Genomic DNA, 22,082 nt, shown 5'->3' on the forward strand with positions numbered 1-22,082 from the left:
CCCAGTGTGAGGGAAGGTAGCTTTCTTCTGCTGCTTTCTGGTGGTATTTTCTCCATTAACCTCTGCCTCAGAGGTGTTTGCCATCCTGAACCTTTTGTTCTATGAAGCTGCAGTATCATGAAGCCTCCCCTCGGTTTTTCTGCCTGTACCATCCCAGTGCCTGCAGGGTCTGGGGGAAGGCCATCCACACTCAGCCCTCCCTGCCTGAATGTCCCATGCCTGTGAAGTCAGCCCTGCTGCTCTGCTGGGTTTATTTCTGATTGTGATAGGGAATGTGTCCCAAGAAAGCAGCTGGGGCAGTGCTCTCCTCGTGCCCGGGCTGTCCCATCACCACATTAACAGGCAGCAACTGTCAGGATTCCCTGAGGATTCCCTCAACAGGAAGACACACTGTGTGGCAAGGACCACTCACAGCAGGGATGGGGACACACTTGAGTTGCCCAGAAATGTGTTGAGACCTGAAAAACAGCAGAAGACGCACAAAGTTCTGGCCTCTACCTTTTCCTAGTGGGAGCTGCAGGCTGCAAGTTGCTGCAGATCCAGTGGATTCCATGCCTGGATTAATCCATTGTCTCAGCTGCTGTGCCAATCTACCCTTGGCTTGTTGCTCAGCTGCAGATCCAGTGGGTTTCTTGCCTGGACTGATCCATTTTCTCATCTGCCTTGTCAATCTGCTCTTGACTGGATGCTCAACTGCATGAACACCTTGCTGCTGTCTGCAACCCCCTACCAGGACAGCAGGGCCACTTGTAGCTCCCTGCAAAGGTAACCAAGATGACACTGGAGTCTTTTGCAGCCCTGCCACCCCACTCTGCACTCTTTTTTCCTCTTTCCTCTGGAACTATCCAGAGTTTGAGCAGCCTTCATCTGTGCACAGGCATGTGCTGTGCTGGAGTTTTTCTCTTCCCTTAGTGCTGGGCTTTCTTGGGATCTCCACAGCTTTCCTCACTTCTGCAAGTTCCCTTCTTTTGTGACACCTTTTGGTAGAAAACTCCTCAGGGCACCTGAATCCTGTCCCTTCTTCCCCAGGCTCCTTAGCACTGATCCTGTTGTGACTGAGCCTCAGCACAGCATTCTCTGTGCTAGAACTGTGAAGTTCTAGCAGTTTATAGCAATTAATCAGAGCTGGCCTCCCCTCGAGCCTTCCCCTTCTCCCCAGAAGGTCACTTCAGCTATTGCTGTCTCCCTGTCTCCTGCTGCTTTATATCCTGCTCCTTTAGAGCTGTTCTGTCCCGGGTGCATCAGCCTGTCCCGGGCAGGCTGGCTGGGACTGGTGCTCTGGGACCAGCTGCTGGAAGCACAGTCTCTGACCTGACAGCAGTGGTTTGGGAGGTCCTGTGATGTTGCTGTGATACAGGAGGGTGAATCCAGGACTGGAAAAAGTCCTGAACTAACACCACATCTTGTGATACAGACACACAAGGTCTGAGGACATCTCTGGGTGCCCCTGTAGAGAGGTGGCATTGCAAGAGGGGGCCTGAGCTGTCAAGGTTTGAGATGAGTATCATGAGGTGTCCTCAGCCCCACATGCTGTTGCCTTCCAGGGATGCAGAGGCCAGAGATGGGATCTTCTGATCCCACTGGTGTCCTGGCTGGCAGAGAAGGAGCTCAGACAGGGAACCCTCAGGCCATGGAAGGAAAGGTCTGAGGTTCAGCCTCTGCTGGTGGAAGTCTCTCAGCCTGGCCAGGCAGGGTTGCCATTGCAAAGTGCTCTTTGCTCTGTTCCTGTACCACTTTTCAGTTGATACCAGTTTCAGGAAAGCAGCTTTTCAGCCATGCAGATCTATTGCAGATCACCAAGCCCACCACATCTTTAGAGAGACAGTGGCTGCAGTGCAGTGACTCCTTGGCACTTAGAAACTGTCCATCAACCAAGCCCTCACCTCACCTCTCCTCTGCAATTCCAGTATTTCCACAGAACACCTAGATCAGAAATAAATGCTTTTGCATTGAGAAGCTTTGGGACACTGTTAATTTCTGAGGAAATACTTCTGGACTCAAACAAAATATACTGTGCTTTAGTGCTATTTGCAGATTTTTGTGACTTTGAGGTTGATTAGATGCTTTCTTAGAAAAATGTCCCCTTTCCCAGTCCTCTTTATTGAACAGTCTAATGTTTATATCACATGACCATGATGGCACAGGTGAGATGTGACTGTTTCAGACTCTTTTCTTCCACAGAAAATTTTTAGGCACCTCCTTAACTGCCCTCCCCCCACTCCCCTTTGCTCGAACACTGCAGGAAAAATCAAACTTGTACCAAAAAATCCTCTGTGCTTTTTAGCTGTTCGTGGTGGTCTCATCCCTGTTTTTGATAGGGTTCTGCACCCCCAGCCCAGGCTCCTGCCCATGGCCTTCATCTGCTTCATGTTCCTCATCCTCTTGTTCCAGTATTAGTTTGTGCTGCAGAGCTGCACTTACCTGTGGGATGGAGGCTCTTCAGAGGATCCCACCTTTTCTCAAACTCCTCACTTTTCCTACTACCCTGTCCCGTGATCCCATCTTTGCACTCTCACGACCATCAGGGCTGAGAAAACCTCCTACTTTCACTTGTCCCCTGCCAGGTGAACACTGAGCCATTTCTGCCTCTTTATCGTGACAGAGAACCTCAACCACACAAGGCCCTTCACGGCGAGGGGACAACGTGTCCTGTGCCATTGCCCCCTCAGGTACACTCCTTGTCCTGCCTCTGTCACCCTGATCCCCACCTGGGCGTGCCCTAAACCAGCACTAACACCTTGGCAGCTCCCCAGCCTGTGACCCCCAGCAACACCTGCCCCTCTCCTCCTCCCCACAGTATTTAAGCCCACTCTGCCCTACTCAAAAGAGACATTTTGTTCACTACTTTCTTACCTTAATTTCCCCAGGAACAACGAAAGCACCACAAGTCTTACCAGCCTCAGAAACTAAAATAGTTGTTATGGAAGAAGAGTGTAAGTACCTCTCCCCCCGCTCCCCCCATACAGCTGCTTTCCCCTGATTTGTTTGTTATTATGAGACATTTTGCATAAATGCTTTATTGCCTCCTGGAACCTTCTCTAATCACTCCTTCTCTCTGATTTTTCCCGAAGCCACTGATCTTTCCCTAGATCTTTCAAAAAATCTGATTTATGTTGCTGGTGTCTATCTCAGAGAGGGAGAGGTTGATAACTATTGCAATGGCAGATTGAAGAACGTGCTACTTCAAATTGCACCTGAATTTTAAGCATTCCCAGCTCTTTCAGTGCATGGAATTATTGATACTTGCAAGATGTGCTTGTTGCAGCCTTTGATTTAGCAGGGGTTTTTTTATTATTATTTATTTATTACTTTGGTTTTGGGTTTGGGTTTGGGGTTTTTTTTTGAGGATAGGTGATAAAACTAAAGTAGGTTCTAAGAAGCACAAGAAAAGATATGTGAGTCTTCTAAACATAAGTCATAAGAAAATTGCAGAAAATCCATCTGTGCCCTGCCCTCCCATTTAATTTGATTCAATGTGGCTGAAATGCTTTTCACCATTCCCTCCTATTTAGTTGTCCCAAATGCAGTAGGAAATGGGCCCACAGCAATAAAAATCAAAGCATGGACAAGGTGTGGATCTGGGATCCCGGTGCCTGGATGTTGGCTCAGGTCTTTCTGGTGGAGGGTGTTATGTCTGTGTCAGAGGGTCTCTCCCCAGTGGGGATCCCACCAGGATCCCATCTAAAGCCCCTGGGAAGTCAGGACCAGGAGGGTATTCTGAGATCTGTGCTGTATTTCCATCCCAGCTCCTGATGCCCTGAGCTGGCTGTGCCTCACTGTTGGCAATTCAGCTTTACAGATTTTATGGGGATGTTCCCTACTTGGAAAGCTCAGCCTTTTATGATTTTAAGGGAAATCTGATTGCAGCCACAGCAGGCACTGGCCAGGTATCCTTTAAAAGCTTTTCTGATTAGAAAACTGCACTTAAAATGTGCTCTTGTGTAGTGCTTAGCCTTGCACTGCACTGGAGACACCAAGCTGAGACACAGCATCATTAATGCCCTGATCCTTCCCCAGGATTTTTCCTTTGTTTTCACCAGGAGAGATCCATGCTACTTCTTTGCATCATATAAGATAAATGCTATTTTCTTAAAAGCCAAATCTCAGAAAGGAAACACAGAAATTTCTCCTTTTGGAAAACTTCTTTCCTCTATGGGTGCATCATCCCTGCCTGTTTGGCTTTTCCTAATGATGGGAAGAGATGGCAAAGTCTCCAGAGTTAAGGTTGTAATTGACTTTTTCCTTCACGTTCCTTTTTTGTGATCTCTCTCAATTGTCATCTAAAAAGCTCCGAGTCTCTCTGATTTTTATGGTGACTGATGATCTATCATAGAACTGCACGTGTGTACAACCTATGGGGAGATAATAGGGGAAGCAGTGGGATATTATGTATTTTCCCCTTGGAGCACTGTCAGTGCTTTTCTTACCACCTCAAAGTGTATCTGCTAGAAAATCCTGACACATTCTGAGTGAGGCCAGACTTCCTCCTCCTGTTCTCCAGTGGCCACAGACCTCTGGGCACTGCTGCATCCTTGGCACAAGGCAGACAGCTCTCAAAGTGCAGCCTGGGTCTCCAAGGTGCTCTGTCTCCATTCTTGGGTAACTTTTTTCCCTGGAAGTGTATTTTTTGTCCGGCTGCTCTCCATCTCTGCTCCTTCCCATGACAGGAGGCTGCAGAGTGCAAGGAGGCAGATTGGTACCACTGGTCCTTGGAAACATCTGCATTGTCATGATGAAGTGCAGGGGATCTCTTCCCTGGCTGCTGCTCCCCTTGCCTAGACACTGGAGTAGGAGCTCTGACTCCCTTTGGCAGGGACACTGTTTGGCGTGGGCCTCACAGGTCTCATGACACTTTGGAGAAACCCAAGGATCTCATAGTGTTTCTGGTGTAGTGACAACCCTGATACCAGTCTGGATTTGGGACCACACACAGCACACTTGGGAGACCTGGGATCTGACAGTGCTGCATTTGAGAGCTGTCTGGGATCCACTCTGCCTTGCTTCCTTGTCCAGCCCATGTGGATGTGACCCTATACTCAGGGTGAGTACTGGGACCTGCCAGACAGAGAGCTGGGTTTCCTGAAGCCCCCACTACCTGGTATGAGCATGGCATGAGGCATCACTCGGCTTCCTTCAGTGGTGTGTGGATCCCTTCAGATGAAGCAGAGCCACTAGAAGCTGTAAGAAGGTGGGCCATGGAGTGTGATGAGTCCTGGCCTGGTCATAGGGGTGTAGTGTCCAACTTTGATCCACGTGGCCAGGCTGCCCTCTGAGGGCCAGATTCAGAAAGGAAACCTGCTGTCTGGGAAAGTCTTTCCATGATGCTGCACATCATGGTGACACAGTGACACGGTGACACACTCTGACACCTTCCCCTGAGTATTTTTGGTGGAGCATTGTCAGACTAGAGCAGCCCTAGAGACACCTGAGCACTGAGGTTCAAGGAGCAGGATCTGCTACTCTTACCAAGAAGTCTCCCCATGGAGCCCAGCAAGCAAAGGTAGTTGCAGCAGCCCCATCCATGGTGGAAAAGCGTTAAGGAGGACACGTTGTCTTGTGTGTGTCACGGGCTAAGGTTGTGCAGTTGGATGGTCACAGTGTCAGCTCACACGCGAGAACTTGCAGGGATGTGGTAACTTGATCATGTGCCCTGATGCAGAGAGAAAGGTCCTTTATGCTCATTTCAACATCCAGGGGACTCAAAAGGGTAACGTGATCCTGTCACTGTGCAGCTTGAAGCAGCTAAACGAGGTTCAGGAGTCTGTGGAGATAGACAAGTTTGGTAAACAGAATAAGAATCAGTGCCCACATTTAGAAGCATTCTGATGGAGGCAAAAATGGAAGAAGGTTCAGAGCAACCTGTAGAGCATTCTGAGATGTAAGGCTTATGCAGGACAAAGATAGTAAAATGCTATCAGAGTTTCATTTTAAAAATTTAGGATAACTTTTGAAATCTCTGAAAAGATCAGGTAATCCCCTCTGCTTGTTTTCTTCTGTTGAGTTCTCTAGTTTATTCCCTTGAATTCAACAAAGAGGTGAAGTCTTGAGGGTAGGAAGAGAAGACAGGCTGGGTGGAGGAAGCATGGTTTGAATATTACCAGGACACCAGAGGATCTGCCGGTGGTTGGCAGATGCTCTAAACCAACATGTGGATCATTGCAGCTGCTCACCTGGACTCTGCTCACGCCCTAGGTTCACTGTCCAGCTGACCTGGGTGAGTGGCCTCACTCTACCCTTGGCTGTGGGTGCTCAGCAGCAAAGAGAGGTTTGGGATCACAGGAGGAGGTGGAAGAAGGAGAAAGAGCAGAAGAGGCAGTGCTGAGTTTTGCTGGGAACATGAGGATTGGGAGATATTGTGATTTATCTAAATGAGAGTTGGGAGCTCTGGGCTGAATTTTGGGGCCTTTATTTCAGCTGCTGAGGATCACAAACCCTCCCTAAACTCCCTATAGAGATCACTGGGGGAGGGATAGGTGAAACAGTTTTTCTTTCTATTGAAGTCTAACTCTCCACAGAGTTTGGGTCCACAGATTTCATAGCTGTCATCTTGGCAATGTCATTGGACTAAGTTTGTAGACTGATTCATTTAGATTCATTCAGGTTATCCCTCTCCAGTTTAATACCTTCCCCAATGCTTAGATGGCTGGGTGTTGGAAATGTTTGCCTCACTGTGTCTCTCCCAGGTGAGACAGGCCTGCTGGACTTGCATGGTTGCAATGGCTCAGTGATGTCTCTGCTGTGATGTGCTGTGTGAGTCACATCTAGTCCAATCAAAGCTTCAGCACACACACCACAGTAACAAGTGCCACATATGGGTCAGCCAACTCCCCAAAACCTTGTCTCAAGTCCAGTCTGTCATGGCCTTTACTGAGTGACCATGTTAGTTGGCTGGCCAGCCTCTGGCCCCTCCAGTCTGAAGGCACTGTGCTCTCCAGAGCCAGCAGTGCTGCAAACGTGAGATTGTGCTCTTGGTTTGGAGTTGAAGGGTGTCCAGCCAGCCCAGAGCATGGGCAGAACAGGCAGAAGTCCAACCATGTGGACAGACCAGTTTTCAATATTAGACTAAAAATAAGTCTTGGTGTGGTCTTTGTGCAGACAATGTAAATCCCAGGGCCGGAGGTGTGGTTGTAATTGAGCAGAACCTGCACACACATAGACGTGGGACCTTGAGTTGAGTGTGGTGGAGATCTTACTGTCAGTCTGCAGAGAGCTGTGAGGTGGCTGCTGCCAAATCCTGGTTGTTGCTTATTTTGCTCACTGTGTATTTTTTAAGTAGCCACACAGCTACTGCTCAAGATGTGGCGTAAAAACAAGCTGTGACTCTGAAGGCAAAGAAGGGCAGGGTGAAGGCTGGGATGGGATCCGATGTCCCTGGAAGCACTGGGGCTGTGAGCCCACGTTCAGAGCAGCAGGCTGTGTACCAGGCTCTGTCTGGCTCCATCGTGTGATCCTGGCATGTTGCTTCACTTCTTGGGCTTCAGCTGCCCCGACTGCGAAGGATTCATGCTGGCATTGGCTCTGCAGAAGGATTTTTAGGTTGCTGAACAAACTCCCTCATTGAAGTATCATGTTGCTGCTATTACAATTGATGATGGGCATTTGGGAAAAGAAGATGCATTCTGGGACCCCTGTGGCAGAGAAAAGCATAGGAAGGGGTCCTTCATAAAGCTGATGAGATCATTCTGGAGGAGCAACTAGAAGCTTTATAATAACACAGGACTTTGTCCCTGTAACAGCTACCTGACCTGTGGGAACAGACAGTCCCTGGGCACTCAGAAACCTTTCAACTTGCTCCTCAGTGAAACCTCTGAACAGTGCAGATGGGAGAGGTGGGAAATGCTACCAGTGTTGTTTTGATCAGCAACATCTGATGCTCCAAGATGAGTGTCCTGAAGCTGTTTGTATTTTGGGATGAACTCCTGACCTGCAGCTATTGGTCTTAATGATCCCCTCAGAAACTGGAAACATGATTCCAGCAAGAGCTATTTCAGTAAAACGTGGGGGTAAATATTTGGTCATTTCCAAATGAATAAACGCACAGGAGCAGAATTTTTATGAGCTCCAGAGTCCCCAGTCTGCACAGACCCTTCTGATTTTTGGTGCAGAAAGCAGCAGGTAACCTCCAGGCTCTGCTCAGGTTTATTAAGAGAGGAGGTGTCATTTCAGACATACAGAAATTTAGCACAGAGAGAGTGGTCAGGATCAACAGCCCCTCCATGTACTAATCAGTGTAAATCATGGGTTTAGTGTGGCTCACACCAGGATTACAGTGCTACAACTAAGGAATAACTTGGCCAGACACCTTCTCATCCATGTTCTTCTGACAAGCAGTTGGGTGAACTCTGTTGAGGGGAACCTCAGCAATTCTGTGTTTTATCAGTAAGTACATGAGGCATATACAGAGCAGGCAATCTGTATACACTCCCCAACCAGCTGAGTTCATCTGTCTAACTGAATGTCTAAATATTGAGAGAATAAAGTGTCTGTACTCTGTGAATCCACCAGCCAAAGTTATTTATAAAGAAGAAAAGGAGCAGCGAAATTACCGCTGTCTCCCTGCTCTGCTCGACAGTAGCTGTAGTTCGTGAAAAATTAACTATAATTTATAGTCCAAGCTGCATTAATTAACTCTTTGCAGGGGGAGTATTTCACCAGACTTCTGAGAACAGGCTGGTGAGCTGCCCGTAAAGGTTAAATGACGTGGGTGGCAGGAATTGTGTAAGAATCCCTGCACAATCATTAATGGCCTTTCTGCGTAGATGGGTTGTGTGAAGGGAAGTCCACCTGGCACAGTCCCTGCCCCTGGCTCTCCTCTCTGCTCCCCTGCCATTGATGTTAGTCCCGAACAACTGGGGCGTGTGGTGGAAAACAGACACTCTGAATGACTCCAGTGCTCTGAATCTCTCATGTGTTTATGCTGCACTGTCCTCACTGGCTGGGGCAGCAACAATAAAATGTGGCTGCAGATTGTTTACAAACACATCCATCTAGAGGCCGCCCTCTTTCCCCTGTCCTCACCTCCTTATTCCACTCTTTTCATTGTCCTCACCTCCTCACTCCCTTCTGCTTTGTTCCCAGTGCCAGGACTGATTCCAGTTGGAGATCTGACCTGATGATGGGTGAGCTGCTCCAGCCCTTCTTTCACCCTGCAGAAGCTTTCTGGGCAGTTTGTGTGTCTCAGGGGCACCTTGCTTATTCCCACTGGTCAAAAAGAAATGTCACCACTTCCTTTCCATAGCTTTCCTCATGCACACCCTCCTCTTTCCTGCTTTTAATTTGCTTAAGAACCAAGGGAAGCCATTGGTGCATGATTCATGTTACTGCACAACCTCCTCATCACGTCCCACCTCCTTCATGAGTCCCATTCCATCCAGTTTGCAGCTACCACCCTAAACTGTCCCCTTGCTTATTCAGATCTCCATTTATCCCAGCAATTTTACAACTTTCAAGTCTTTTGGGATAAATGGAGTTGTTGAATGAAGGACTTATTCTGCCACATCAGGCAAAAGGGGGTAAAATCTGCCTGGTACTATGTGAGCTAAGGTGGAGTAGCTTTGTAAAGTAGTTTCTGGATCACCAGGCACTCCCACCCCGTGTTTGGCACAGAGGTGAATGTACCTGCATGGCTGCAAATAAACACTGTGAGGTTCACTTGACCAACATCAGTCATCAAACTGCAGGTGACTCAGGATCGGGTAGATGGTTGTTAAGGTATTTCCAGGGCCCCAGACTGACGGGGGAATACAGATAAACGTGTGAATCTGGGAATTATCCCACTAGTGTGATGGAAACCCACTGAAATCTCCCTTGACCTCGTGCTTCAGGGCGCTAGTCTGTGAACTGCAGCCACATGGTGTCACAGAGGGCCACGTTTCAAGTTAATAGTTTTCAGCTAATAGTTTCTAAGTGAGACATTTTGCTTCCCTCTGTCCCCCCACCAGAGCTTCTCTCTGAATTGGCAGGTCTCTCCATCCTTGCTCCCAAAATAATTACTCTCATGGACGTGCAGTCCCAGCTGCAGCAACATCCCAGAGCAATCAGGCACCTTGGAAGGCTCCAGACTCCGTGTTACCACACAACAGTCAGATTCAAGGGCTATAACACATAGAGATCTGTATTCAGTACATCAAACCTCAAAATAAACGTTAGGATTTCCTATGAGTGGAATAAATATCTCATAAATATCATGTATGCAGTAGGGTGTCACCATTTCCAAGGGGAAAAAACTGAATCAGAGATGAACCAAAAAAGATCTTTAGCTGGATCAACCTCTGTCTAAGAAGCTACTAAAGAAATCATTGCTTTCCAGCTAGGAAAGGAGATGCTGGCTGTGCCTGCAAGGCACCTGTAAGGCCACAGGTAGCACAGGGGAAACAAGGGGGAATGATGACTATATTTTTCTGATACAAGAGCCAGAAAAGGGCAGGTTAAAAGGATTAAGTGGAGCTGTGCCTTTACACACTGTCCATAACACTGGAGCTCTCGTCACAAACATTGTGGGTGCTGCAAGATTAGGTTTGTTCAAACAGCAACTAGAGAAATCCAGCAAAGGCCACTGAATGTAATGACACTGTGGATGATTTAGGTTGTCTCTGAGCTGCTCATCTTAGATGGCCAGAAGAAAATTATCATTGCATGCTCATGCTGATCTTCTTCCTCAGACATCATCCCCTGGCCACTGTCAGGAACTAGGCAGGGCTTTGGTTTGACCAGTACTGCTCAACTCACAGTCTAAAATGGACTCATTTCATGATGCTTCTCAGCAGGGAACTGGGCTTGTTGCCTCTCTTTGTGGCCTTTGCTACATCTCTGCTGCTGACAAATGCACCACAGTAATATGAGTCTGTGATTCAGTTCAAAACACTTTGTGCTTCTTTGGGATAAAAGGCAGAACAGGGTTTTTTTGCAGAAAACAGAGATTAAAGGATAATGACATTAGCAAGATGCTTCTAGGAGAGGTGATCAACCATGTATTTTCCTGACAGGCACAGCTCTACTGAGAGCTCTCCTCCTGGAAGAGGAAAAGGAGCCTCATTTGTGTCAGGTTCCTTCTAATTTGTTTAAAAGGAACAAAATTTAGAAGGGACGAAACTGTTTCTATGGCATGAAGATCCCATGCAATCTCTAGCTGGTATCACAACATCACACAACATCTTCCCATTCACCTCTCTTGGGGGATTGGGTACCTTGTTACCTGATGTGTTTTCTACAGGGAGGTTTCTGGGCTCTGTTTTCAGTTCTCCCTCTCTGCTCCTCCCTTGCTGTGGGAAGCCTTGCTCCAGAATCCTTTCCTGCAGGATTTATGATGCAAGACTTTGCCAGATGGATCATTTTGCTTGCTACCAAGTGTTGTATTTGATGGTTGCAGGGGTGATGGCTCCCTGCAGGCTGTGCTTGTTCTTCATCCATGTGCCTTTCAATTTGCACCAGTGCTTTGGTTCATAGAGTTTCAGAACTCCCTGATCTGATGGCACACTTGCAGTTTATCAGAGACCCACAGCTCTGCTTTCCCCAGTAGAAATGTGCTACTATCTCATAAAGGTATGAATTATACACCCTTGTCTGTATAATGAATCTGCATTCCCCAAATAAATTATACAGACTCATAATGTCCTTGGCTTCTAGTTACCATCAATCTTAACTGGAAGGGAGAGCTGAATTTCTTACAGAAGTTCAGGAGTTTTCATATTTGAGGGTTTTTTGCGAGCCCTTCACTGGAGGCTTGGTCATGTCACCCTCTGCAGACACTGCAGTGTGTGCACACTCTGCCCACATTTGGCTCCCAGCTGGCTGGCAGGACGTGCCCTCGGAGGGAGCAGCTCTCTGCTGTCCCAGGGCTCTGAGCACTTTGGGTCTTTGCTGAAGCATTTGCCATGTCTGCTGTGTAGAGCACTTTGGGACAGCTTGCTGTGCCCTGGGTGACTGTGAAAATACAGAGCCAGAGGCGATGGTTATTCAAGGCCAGGCGTGGAAACAGCTCTGCTCCGTGCACAGCCCTGCTGCTGCCAGGCAGTGGAAGGCGTTGGCTTCCCTGTGGGAATGGAAGACAATGGAGTGGGACAATGCAGTGAGCTTGGCTCTGCCTTGAGCTGAGCACAGGTAACAGCGTGGGCTGCTCCAGCTGGGCACAGCCCAGGGAGAAACTCCCCGTTTGGAGAAGCACAGACCCCATGCAGGCAGAGTCCTAAAAGCAGGAGAGCCAGAACCAGCTTGTCTGGTTGCTCAGGTGCCAAGCATGACCCACATGTGAGAGGCTTCACAGGGTGCTGGGAGCCCTCCTTTACCTGGGAGAGCCTGGATGTGCCCAGCAGGTGCTGGGCTGGAGCCAGAGCATGAAAATGCTCCCCTTGGCTCTGGTGGTGTGGGGTGCAGCCTCCAAGCCTCTGCAAAGGAGGGATGAGCACAGGGGCTGCCTGAGGAGTGGGGAGCAGCCCCAGCTCCCTCCAGGACAGGCTGTGTCTTGCCCTACTACTCCTCCCGTGGTTCTGAGTAGCTCCTGCCCGGGGCTCTAGTTCAAGCCTTTTTCCTCAAATCCTGTGTCAATGAGGAGTTCTGTCTCAGGAACAGGTCTGAAGTTACTGACCTCTCCATAAGGTTCATTTATGCTTTGGAAAACAGGATGGAAGAGAGTATCTCCTCAGAAACCTCGACTGCAGCATAAAAGGTGCTGGAAAGTAGGTAGTAGCCACACTGCTGGAGGTGTAACTGTGTTAGGGTCCGGGCAAGGTGGGTAGTCCAGGAAAGGGGACTATCTTTAATGATGTTAAGTATTCAGTCGTAAAAAACCATTGTTTTTGAGTGCTCAGCCCTTCTCTGAGTTATGTGAAGATGGGTCTGCATTTCCCAAAGCTGCTCAGCTTTTGTGACCTGTATCAGTTGCTCTAACAAAAGGGTTTTCTCTTCTTAGAAACCTCTGTGGAGAATCTGTTTTGGGCTGTAAGTTTGTCTGAGTCATTCAGAGACAGGAATTACAGAGAAATTCTGCAGACTACCTTCAGGGTTTTGGTTGTGGGGGGTTTTTTTGGGGTTTTTTTGTAGCTCACATGTCTGAAAAGCTTTTCTTCAGAAAGAAATTTTAGATTTAGAAAAGCACCTGTGTCCCAGGAAACTTGAGTCACGCTGGCTGCCTCTCTCTTAGCATGAACTGGGGCTGACTGACTTCTCCTGCTGAACTTCTGCTGGGTTGTTCCCAGCAGGACTTCTCCTGCTGGACTTCTGTCATTGAGGCAGGACAGGGAAACACTCAGAAAACGGGAGGGAGAGATGGAGCTGATCTTACCTGTGTTAGACCTACTCCTGGGACAAGGATGGCACTTGCTTCTGGCTCTGAAAACTTACTCCCTCCCAATGATACGAAGCAGTGCAATGTCCTCTTCAGTATCTCTGCACCTCAGTCCAGTGTCATGATGTGCTCAGGCCTCAGCAGCAGGTCACCACGAGTCTGTGACTCTCCAGCACATCTTTCTCTTGACCTGCTGCCTGCCTGATGTCCCAGGGTTCTGAGCACAAGGGGAGGGCAAGCAGAGGTAGGAAAGGGACACTCTTCCCTGCAGCTTGCCAATAAGATGACCTTGCCCTGACATGCTGGCCGCTCAGAGGAAGATGTGCCTTCAACTCCTCACTCACTTGGCCACTTTTTCTGGAAAAGGAAAGGTCAGGTTGCAGCCCCAGGACCCGGAGAGGTGAAGGTGGGTCTGAAGGCACAGGCTGAGGTTTGTCGCTCTGGGGTTTTTACTTTGGCAAACGAACTAGCTGAAAACCATCTGAGGAAGCAGAATTGCCCAACAAAGGAAATAACAATATATCCTTTTTTGTGTGTGTTTTTGTTTTCCCCTGCAGTAACCACAACTCTCTCCTCCTGGTCCGGGCACGCCAGAAAATGCAACGAAACAGCCAAGTCCTATTGTGTCAATGGTGGGGTGTGCTACTACATCGAGGGGATTAATCAGCTGTCGTGCAAGTAAGTGAGTGGAGTTCTTGTGTCAATATGGAAACTACTTGGCTGGGGGAGAGGAGACCTTTGTGCGACTGCCAGAGGAGCGGGAACTCTTAAATTCTCCTGGCAATTGCAGGAGAATTCAGGTTCAGAAGGGGACACAAGAGGGGCAGGGGTGGGGGGTGAGGATTTGTATTTTCCTCTTTTTGTGTGTGTCTCACTGTTGACTTTTCCTGGATTTTCTTCCTCTAAGGATATGTTTGTCCTGGCTGTTTCTTTTCCCCTCTTTTCCCTTTCTCCTCTGCAGCTTCAGGGGAAGTTGGGTCCCCTCTCCTCCGTGACTGGAGGTAGTCCCTTGCTGGGACCTGCCCTTTACCTCTCCTATCTGTATCTCCTGGCCCAGGTTTAGCACACAGCTCTTCACCCCTCTGTGCTGCTTTGTGGCCACTGCAGGTTGTTTATTTCTCCCCTTTAAACCTGCAATAAAAAAACAGAGACACATATTAAATTATCCTTAAAATGAAATTTCTTGAGGAGGTTGAAGTGGGGCTGCATAGTCTGAGGGATGTGGAATGGGATGTGAGACTTTTTCCCCTCTGGTTCACAGCCAGAAAGCCCAAAAGCATCTCACCCCTCACCCCCCTGAAACCTAATAGTGACTGAATAACTAGTGCAGTCTGGTTGCCAGTGCTGGACATGTAGGTACCCAGAGCACACCTGTACCCGCCCCTGGGCTCCTGCAGAGTGAGCACGAGGTGGTGCCCTGGGTGTGCATTCACTGAGCAGATGGAACCAGCTTCTGAGCTCTCCTGGTGACCCAGGCATCCCTGTGCCCAGCTTGGAGAATCCCAGAGCCAACAGTTTTCTCCCTGTGTGGCCCAGAGGCCTCTGCAAGGAGACACACAGCCAAAGGTGTGTGACATCTGTGGATGTCAGCCCAGCACCACTACCACTGAGTGATGTGATGCTCACCACACACCTCAGCTCCTCAGGACACAGCTGAACAGAACCATCATCCTGGAAGGCTCGTGGGCTGGATCACAATGAGCACAACTGCTCCCTCCTCATTCTCCTCCAGTGCAGGGCCAGCTGTGGTGGAAGGACAGAGGATGAACAGCATCTTCCAGTTCTCCCAGACTTGCCCCTTTAGGCATTTAAAGAGCTGGGTAGGGCAGAAACCAGAAGCTGTGGTCCTCCACATCTCCTACGTGTATGGGGAGAGAGCAGCCCTTGGACACCACAGACCTGAACTTCAGGGGAGTTGTCTCTGCCATTAACTTCTTGTGCCACTGTAGGCTCATCTTGCCTGTGTTCCCCACAGGAAACATGAGGAAAGCCCCATATGATGAATTAAAGTCACAGCCACTATTCTGGTGTAGCTGTAGTGCCAGGAAGCCCCAGCAATTCCAATCATTCCATTCTGGGAAGGGCTTGAAGCCTGGAGGAGTCTGTGAATCAATAGCTCTATCTGTAAGCAGTGTAGTCATGCCAAAAGCATGGATTTCAAGGCTATTTCTTTTGGGAAGAACTTGAATCCAGATCAAGACTTTTCCGATAGGATCAATTTCTAACTGCAATAAGTTACCCAAATTCCTGCCATATGTAAAAATCAGTTTCTCCTAACAAAGGATAGATGTGGGAGTCATCAAGTGTCTTCAGCAGGCAGCTCCAGCCTCATGAACAACAGCCTACCTTCCAACCAGGCTGCTCTGACAGCTGATGAACAGAGGGAAAGCTCAGTGATGGATTCCATTAAGATTTTATGTGCCGCACAAAACAGACCTAATTATTTCATATCATTTGAAAGCCTGGATTCCTTGGTTTGGTAAAATGATTTCCTTTTCTGATGAGCTCCAGGATACCACTTGCTAAAAGCAGATGGCCATTGAAGAGGTGTGTATGGAAGGGCAGGAAAGAGTTACCCAAATGGAGGTGCTGTGAAGATCTGCACTGTCACTGCTCATCTGCCAGAAAAGATGACTCCGTGTTCACAGGAACCCAGGGGACCCAAGTGCCTTCTACATGGCACAGTCATTCCTCATCTTACTGCTTGAGAATGCTCATTCTCCTTGGGTGTTTTTGTCATTGAATCACAGACTGAAGATAAGAAATCCTGGCTTTTGAAGTGGTGTAACTTTAGAGTTTCTGGATTCCAGAGTGTGACAGTTATTGGGGAATGCAGAAGCCTTTGAACTGAACACAGTGTTTCCCATAAAATGGCTCTCCCAATGACATGGATGATTCTCGGGGAAGGCTGCTGATGGATAAACAGACTTCACCTTTGTCTGCCTGCAACCTGGCAAAGTGCTGACCTGTTCCACAGCTTCCTCGTCGCACCAAGAGAGAAGACCTGCTGCTGTGGTTTGTGAAAGATGCCATGGTGCAGCCTCAGAGGAGAAAGGAGAGGAGGCAAAGATGCAGGTTTGACCTGCATTTCTGATCTCTGTAACACTGGCTTTGGTCCTCCAGCCTCCCTGTGCCTCTGAGACGAGCATGGAGGAGGTTGGTAGGTCCCTCTGCTCACAACCTCTTCAAAGGCCTTAGAGGTAAAACAAGAGCAGCTTCAGCCAGGAACAACCTGTGTGTCCATGTGCTGTTTCCACTTTGCTCTTCTGATTAGAGTCAGCAGGGACTGGGGGGGTCTTCTGGCCCCCCTGTACCAGCTTGCAGCCCTCCTTCACTAGCTGCTAAGGGAATTCTAGCTCCCCAGCACCAGCCTTTCCAATGCCAACCATCAGAAGTTTAGTGTCCTTTTTTTATTACCTACCACTGTCCTTCCTGGAGTGGATTCCACTGTTTGCAGCTGTCCAGAAGCACAGAAGATGCTTCCTGTAGATGTCCCCTCTGGCAGTCTGGAGCAAAAAGAGCAGCTGAGTTCTCAAATAATTTCTTCTCCTGAAGTGGTTCATGCTTGATTTGTTGCAGATATCGACTAAATTGGCAGCTGGCCTTTTATTATTATTTTATAACAGGCTTCCCAGAAATGTGTTCCTCCTGGTCTTTTAAATTCTTAGGAAAAAAGTATTTGCTTGTAATCCTACCTCCTCCCTCCCTTTTCAATGCACTTCAGCTAGACCTTGGACAATGATCTTCCTTTCTTTCACCAAGGAAGAGCTCAGAAAGGATTTGGAGCTGCTCCAGAAATTGTGTCTTTTTTGGATTGTGTTCTTGCATAATTTTGTCCTTGATTTGAAGTAAGTTCTGCACATGGTGGTGTCAAAGGAAACCTGGACATAAAACAGTCTGTGCTGTTATCCTGACTCTGCAAACAGATCACTTGGAAGTTGGATGGGAGAAGTGGGATCTGCCTCAGATATTCTACAAATTTTCGGCATAAACCTGGGAAATGACTGAACCACACACATACAGAACTGACTCCTCAGCCCCTGTAAATTAACAAGCTCCAGGCTCTCGACAGGAAGAATTTCTTGACCCTTTTCCAGACCATTTTGCTCAGAGAGGCCTTATAAGTTGGACTGGTTTCTCACCAGAACTGTAGGGAAGAGGAGAGTCTAAGTAGAGCAAATTCCAGTGCCTGCAGAAGGGATGCACACAAGCAAGTCTCAGTGCCTTGAGCTGGTCTGGGACACAGGGTAGTGGTGACTGGCTCTAATCTTTTGTTGCTGGTTCCATGGCCACAGGGCTGTGCTAGTGTGTGTATCACAACAGAAATGCTCTTCTTCCCAGTTAGGAATTGGCACGCTTTAGGTACAGTTGAGGTCTTCCCAGCCAAACAAAGCCAAGTCTCATCATTCCACTTAAATGTTCTTTGTGACTCTTGTGTGTGATCAGAGGTGACTGGAACCCTGAGCCAGGATCTTGCATGGGATCAGCAGACTTAAATAATGCTACAGAGCAACACTCCCTTATCATTTTGGACCAGGAGTCAAGTTGAAGGATTTACAAATGCTGACAGATAAACAGACTTTCTGGGTTTGAGGTGACAACACTGTATTACGTGAGGGAGTGAGGTCAGAGCACCTCAGGCAAAAAGTGTAAGTCAAAGAGAGAACAAAACCCAAAACAAAGCAAAAGAGAAAAGATCAGTTCATTTCTAAGCTAGTTGATGCATCCCAGCCACCAGTTTTCAAAATCACATGTTCACCTCCTCCATGTATACTGTTGCCTGCAGATTTTCCCAGGAAAGGGAAAGGTCATTCAGTAGGGTTAGCCATGCTGGCAGCTTTGGCATGTTCTTCCCAGAGCTCCATCCAAAGGGGTGAACATCAGGCAGATCTCCTATGGCCATAGCTTGCTCAGCTCTCCTGCAGTGCCCGGAGCTGTGCCACCCCTCCCCGTGGCATTTGGTGCTCATTGCACAACCACAGGGATGTCACTTTGCCATGGATATACGAGCACTTCTGTGGGGAGGTGTTGCAACGCCCTTGGAAATGCAGAGCCCGCAGTGTTGAGCTAGGGGTGAAAATCTCCACATCCTGTTCCAAATCCCCTGAACCAGCCAGGACTCGTTCCTTGCGTTTTTCTTGCTGTTTATCTTGGGTGACGACATCAGGTGCCTTTTCAGGTTCAAGTGGCCCATCTGTGCATCCTGTTCACTGTGTCCTGTTTATTGCACATGTAGCTGTATCAGACCCTTGAGCCCCATCAGAGTGTGGAAGCTGATCCTGCAACTCCAGGGCTCGATGAAGACAACGGCGCAGAGCCCACGGCGCTGTTGCCCTCACCGAGCCCAGCAGTGGATGTCCCTGAGGTTTGGACTCCACTGCACAGCAAACATGCCTTGATTAGCTGCTCTGGATAAGGCCTCTGCATTTATTCTGGTTGCTTTCTTTTCTTCCCATCAGTGGTTTTGTGGAGTCCAGCCTTTTGGGGCTCTCCAGAGCCTGATCATCTGGGACTGGTCAGGGGACAATGACAGAACTGTCTTCTTTTTCAACCCTTTGCACAAAAAACCAACACGCTTGAAACATTTTTTTTTTCCATTTGCTTACATCAGTGCATTGTGTCCTTCTGCTACAGCTTCTCCTTATCCCATTATTTTGAAGCACCTGCTCATTCACATTCTTCTGTAACATGGATTGCTTTACGAGACCTGCCAAATTTGGCATACTATTTTTAAGATCTAGGGAAGCAAAGGAAATGTGCCGACCCTTGTAATATTTAGATCAACAGCTGGGCAGTAAAAGTTTTACTTCCAACAGGAACATTATGATAATGATGTTATCAATTAATAATAGCAAATAATAATTAACAATCATTATTGCTCTGCCCTGATAGAGGGCAAAATGTCAAAGTTTCTCAATTTTCTGAAATAAGTGCTCTGCAAACAACATAGAAATGGGTCCTTCAAACCATTTTGGTTTGTACTTTTTGAGATGCTTTATTTGGCTAATCATCTTACTGCATTTTTGTTACCATGGAAATATTTCACTGCAATTCACCCTGAACCCAAGAGCAAAACTTTGTGGATGTTTTTGAGGTCTCAAGGTCAAAGTTGAAAGAATAGGACATTTTCCAGCAACAACAGAAAACAGAATCTGGACAGAAAAATTGCTGACCAGTTTTACAAATGGCATTTGCAAGTAAGTTTGAGATGTGGCAATCAGGAGCAGAGGGATGGAGTTAAGCCAGGGCAGTTTTGGGGTTCTCCACTCTGGCTGGAGAAGGGACAAGGTGCTGTCTGCAAGAAGTTGGTGCAGCCTTTTCCTTCCCCAGGACTGTTCCTGCAGACACACCTTTGTCCTTTTCCCTTGGCCTTTGAGGAGAGACCCATTGGGCCTCTCTGACAGCAGTGAGGGGACAAGAAACTCCAAAGGTTATATTTGCAGGAATAGTCCACCATGTGTGTAGTCCCTGCAAGAGCTTTCCAAAGAAGGAGGGACTCTCTTTTTCTGAGACAGCCAGACAAAATCTCTTGGCCTGGGGTCAAATGTGCAGGAAGAAGGATGCCATGATCAAAGACCATCTCATGGCTCTCAAGTTTAGTGAGCCTTGACTTTAGTATATCCCTCACTGAAGGAGAGCTGCCCAGAAGCCCTTACCACTAGCAGCAGATTCTGCATGCAGAATTCGTTGCTCTTCCTGTCTGGACTGGGAGACTCGTGTGCCATGCACACTGGAAATTTCTTTCCTAGAAGTCACACCTGGAGCTACAGTGATAAATAACAAATCATCTTCACCACCCTAGAAGTATGAGAGCTAAAAAGAAAGTAACCAAAAACACTGCATGGTCTCAAAGGTCTCCTGGTCACTGTTTCTGCCTGCAGCCTTCCTTATGAGGAGCCAGAACCCAGGAGAGCGGCATTTGTGTCTCAACACTTTTCACACTAGTTTGGAAGGTGCCAGAAGGTGCTCCTGTCCATGAGGGCTTTTTTTCTGTCGTTTTTCCCAGTGCTGATTCACTAGTAACTTAAGATAAAAAACCTGAGCTGTCCTAGACACAGAGAAGACAGTTATCTACTGCCTTCTGTCTAGAAAGCTCTTCTCCCCAGCCACGCTCTGCTGCCTGCAGAGATCTGAAGATGGGCTATATGGTAGCTGTCATGGCATCAAAGCTTCTTTGACAACTTTCTGTTTTGCTTTTTCATGTGTCACCAATTTCTTTCTCCGGGTTTTTATTTCCTTCCGCCCGTTTTCACTGTTATTTTCAGTCTTTCCTTAAGGGCACACAGCCTTGCTCGCACTGGAGTTCCAGCCTTGGCTCACCTCTTGCAGACGAGCAAGTTTTTAGCACCTGAGACAGTTTTAGCTTCTTTCAGACAAAGCACCCATTTTTGGGGTGGGTGGGAGGTTTGCTTCATTCAGCAGCACCCCTGAGGACCTTCAGTGTGCTCACAACACACATGAAATCTCAGATCCCAGGAAAACGGGAAGCACGTTGCAAGCTAAACTGGGTTCCTTTGAAGACTGTGAATAAGTTCCTGACTGTCAATGGTGATGAGTAAACTTCAAAAAGGATTGGGAAGACACCTTCTATTTTGGATGCCTTCATCAAACCCCAGTGCAGTCTCTTGAAGGTTTCTCCAAAGTCCTGCTTCCCTAGGGCTGTCCTTGTGAGTATGTGCCACCCAAGCTGCCTCAGGTTTGTGCTCTGTGATTGCCAATGGGGCATCTTCTTCACTTCCCAGCACCAGCTTCCTCTGCTTCATCAAGGGAAAGTCAAGAGGCCTCATGTCTGATGGTCACCCCTTGGGCTGGGCATTCCTTGGCAGCTGAAATGACATTGCTGGTTGTGTCCCTCTTTCCTGTGCTCCAAGATGAAAGTCCAAGAATGAGAAAAGAGAGGGCATTTTTCAAAGATATTTGTCTGACCAAGTAGTCAAATTTCCAGTTTCGGAAGTGACTTGGGTACTGAGAAGCTGAAGTGTCTGGCTGGGGATCTCAGTGCTGTCCAATGCAGAGCCATGCCCTCGAGGTCACCCAGCACACTCCCACATGGAGGTGTCCCAAAAAACAAATGCTGTCTAACACAAAGACCAGACTTAGCCATGGGCAGTGAAGGTGCACAGGGGTTTTTTTGCACAGTGCAGGTCCCCCAAAATTGCAGTGAAATCCAGCAAGAAATCAAGTGCCAAAACCAGGTCAGCCATTCAGGGCTTTCCAAAGCTTGCTTCTGTGAGAGGGATAGCAGGTGGAATATTCCATGGACTTTGAAAACCCTGCCTTGAAGAACTGGGAAATGATTCTTTAGGAAAGGACGGGTTTTGGAGCTGTGGAGATATTGAAGTCCAGAAGGACAATAGATGATATGGAGAGATTATGCAGCCTTTAACTGGCTATATCTTCTCCTTGAATCATGCAGGATTCAGAGGTGCATTTTGACACCTTGCCCTGCCTCATGCTCAGATATCTGGCGCCACATTAAGCCCATTCCAGACCACAGCTGAGTCTCACATCTCCCATTTGGGAGTGTGTATCCCTGCAGGCCTGACTGGTGGGTTGGTGTACCCCTGGTCTGTACAGCCGAGACCCCCCAGTGCTCCCTCCCATCTCCTGACCCAGATCAGTGTGTGTCCATCATGAGGTACAACTGCTAAAAATCAAGGTGTTCTGCATGCAGCCTGAACCTGAGCCTGGGCTTGGGCCTGGATCTGCCCTGCTCCCTCCCACCACATGGACACTGTGCAAAGGCTGCCCTGGCCTCTTACTGTGCTTCACAGTCCAGGGGTGAGCCACTGACATCAGA

The 22,082-nt window shown here is 48.1% G+C and overlaps 1 protein-coding gene across 4 annotated transcripts in view; it reads left to right on the top strand.

Moving 5' to 3' along the window:
* Nucleotides 1–22,082, top strand: part of NRG2 (neuregulin 2) — a 160,816-nt gene that overhangs the window by 114,252 nt on the left and 24,482 nt on the right. For 3 of the 4 annotated variants that reach the window (XM_027643135.1, XM_027643134.1, XM_027643136.1), the window contains exons 4-5: nt 2,868–2,933; nt 13,840–13,960. In XM_027643135.1, the coding sequence (XP_027498936.1) occupies nt 2,868–2,933; nt 13,840–13,960 (187 nt within the window). The remainder of the gene's footprint in view (nt 1–2,867; nt 2,934–13,839; nt 13,961–22,082) is intronic. The other variant, XM_027643137.1, reaches the window with a different exon arrangement.

This window comes from Corapipo altera, unplaced genomic scaffold (assembly GCF_003945725.1).
Source record: "Corapipo altera isolate COAL_440 unplaced genomic scaffold, ASM394572v1 75, whole genome shotgun sequence".
NCBI classification, from domain to species: Eukaryota; Metazoa; Chordata; class Aves; order Passeriformes; family Pipridae; genus Corapipo; species Corapipo altera.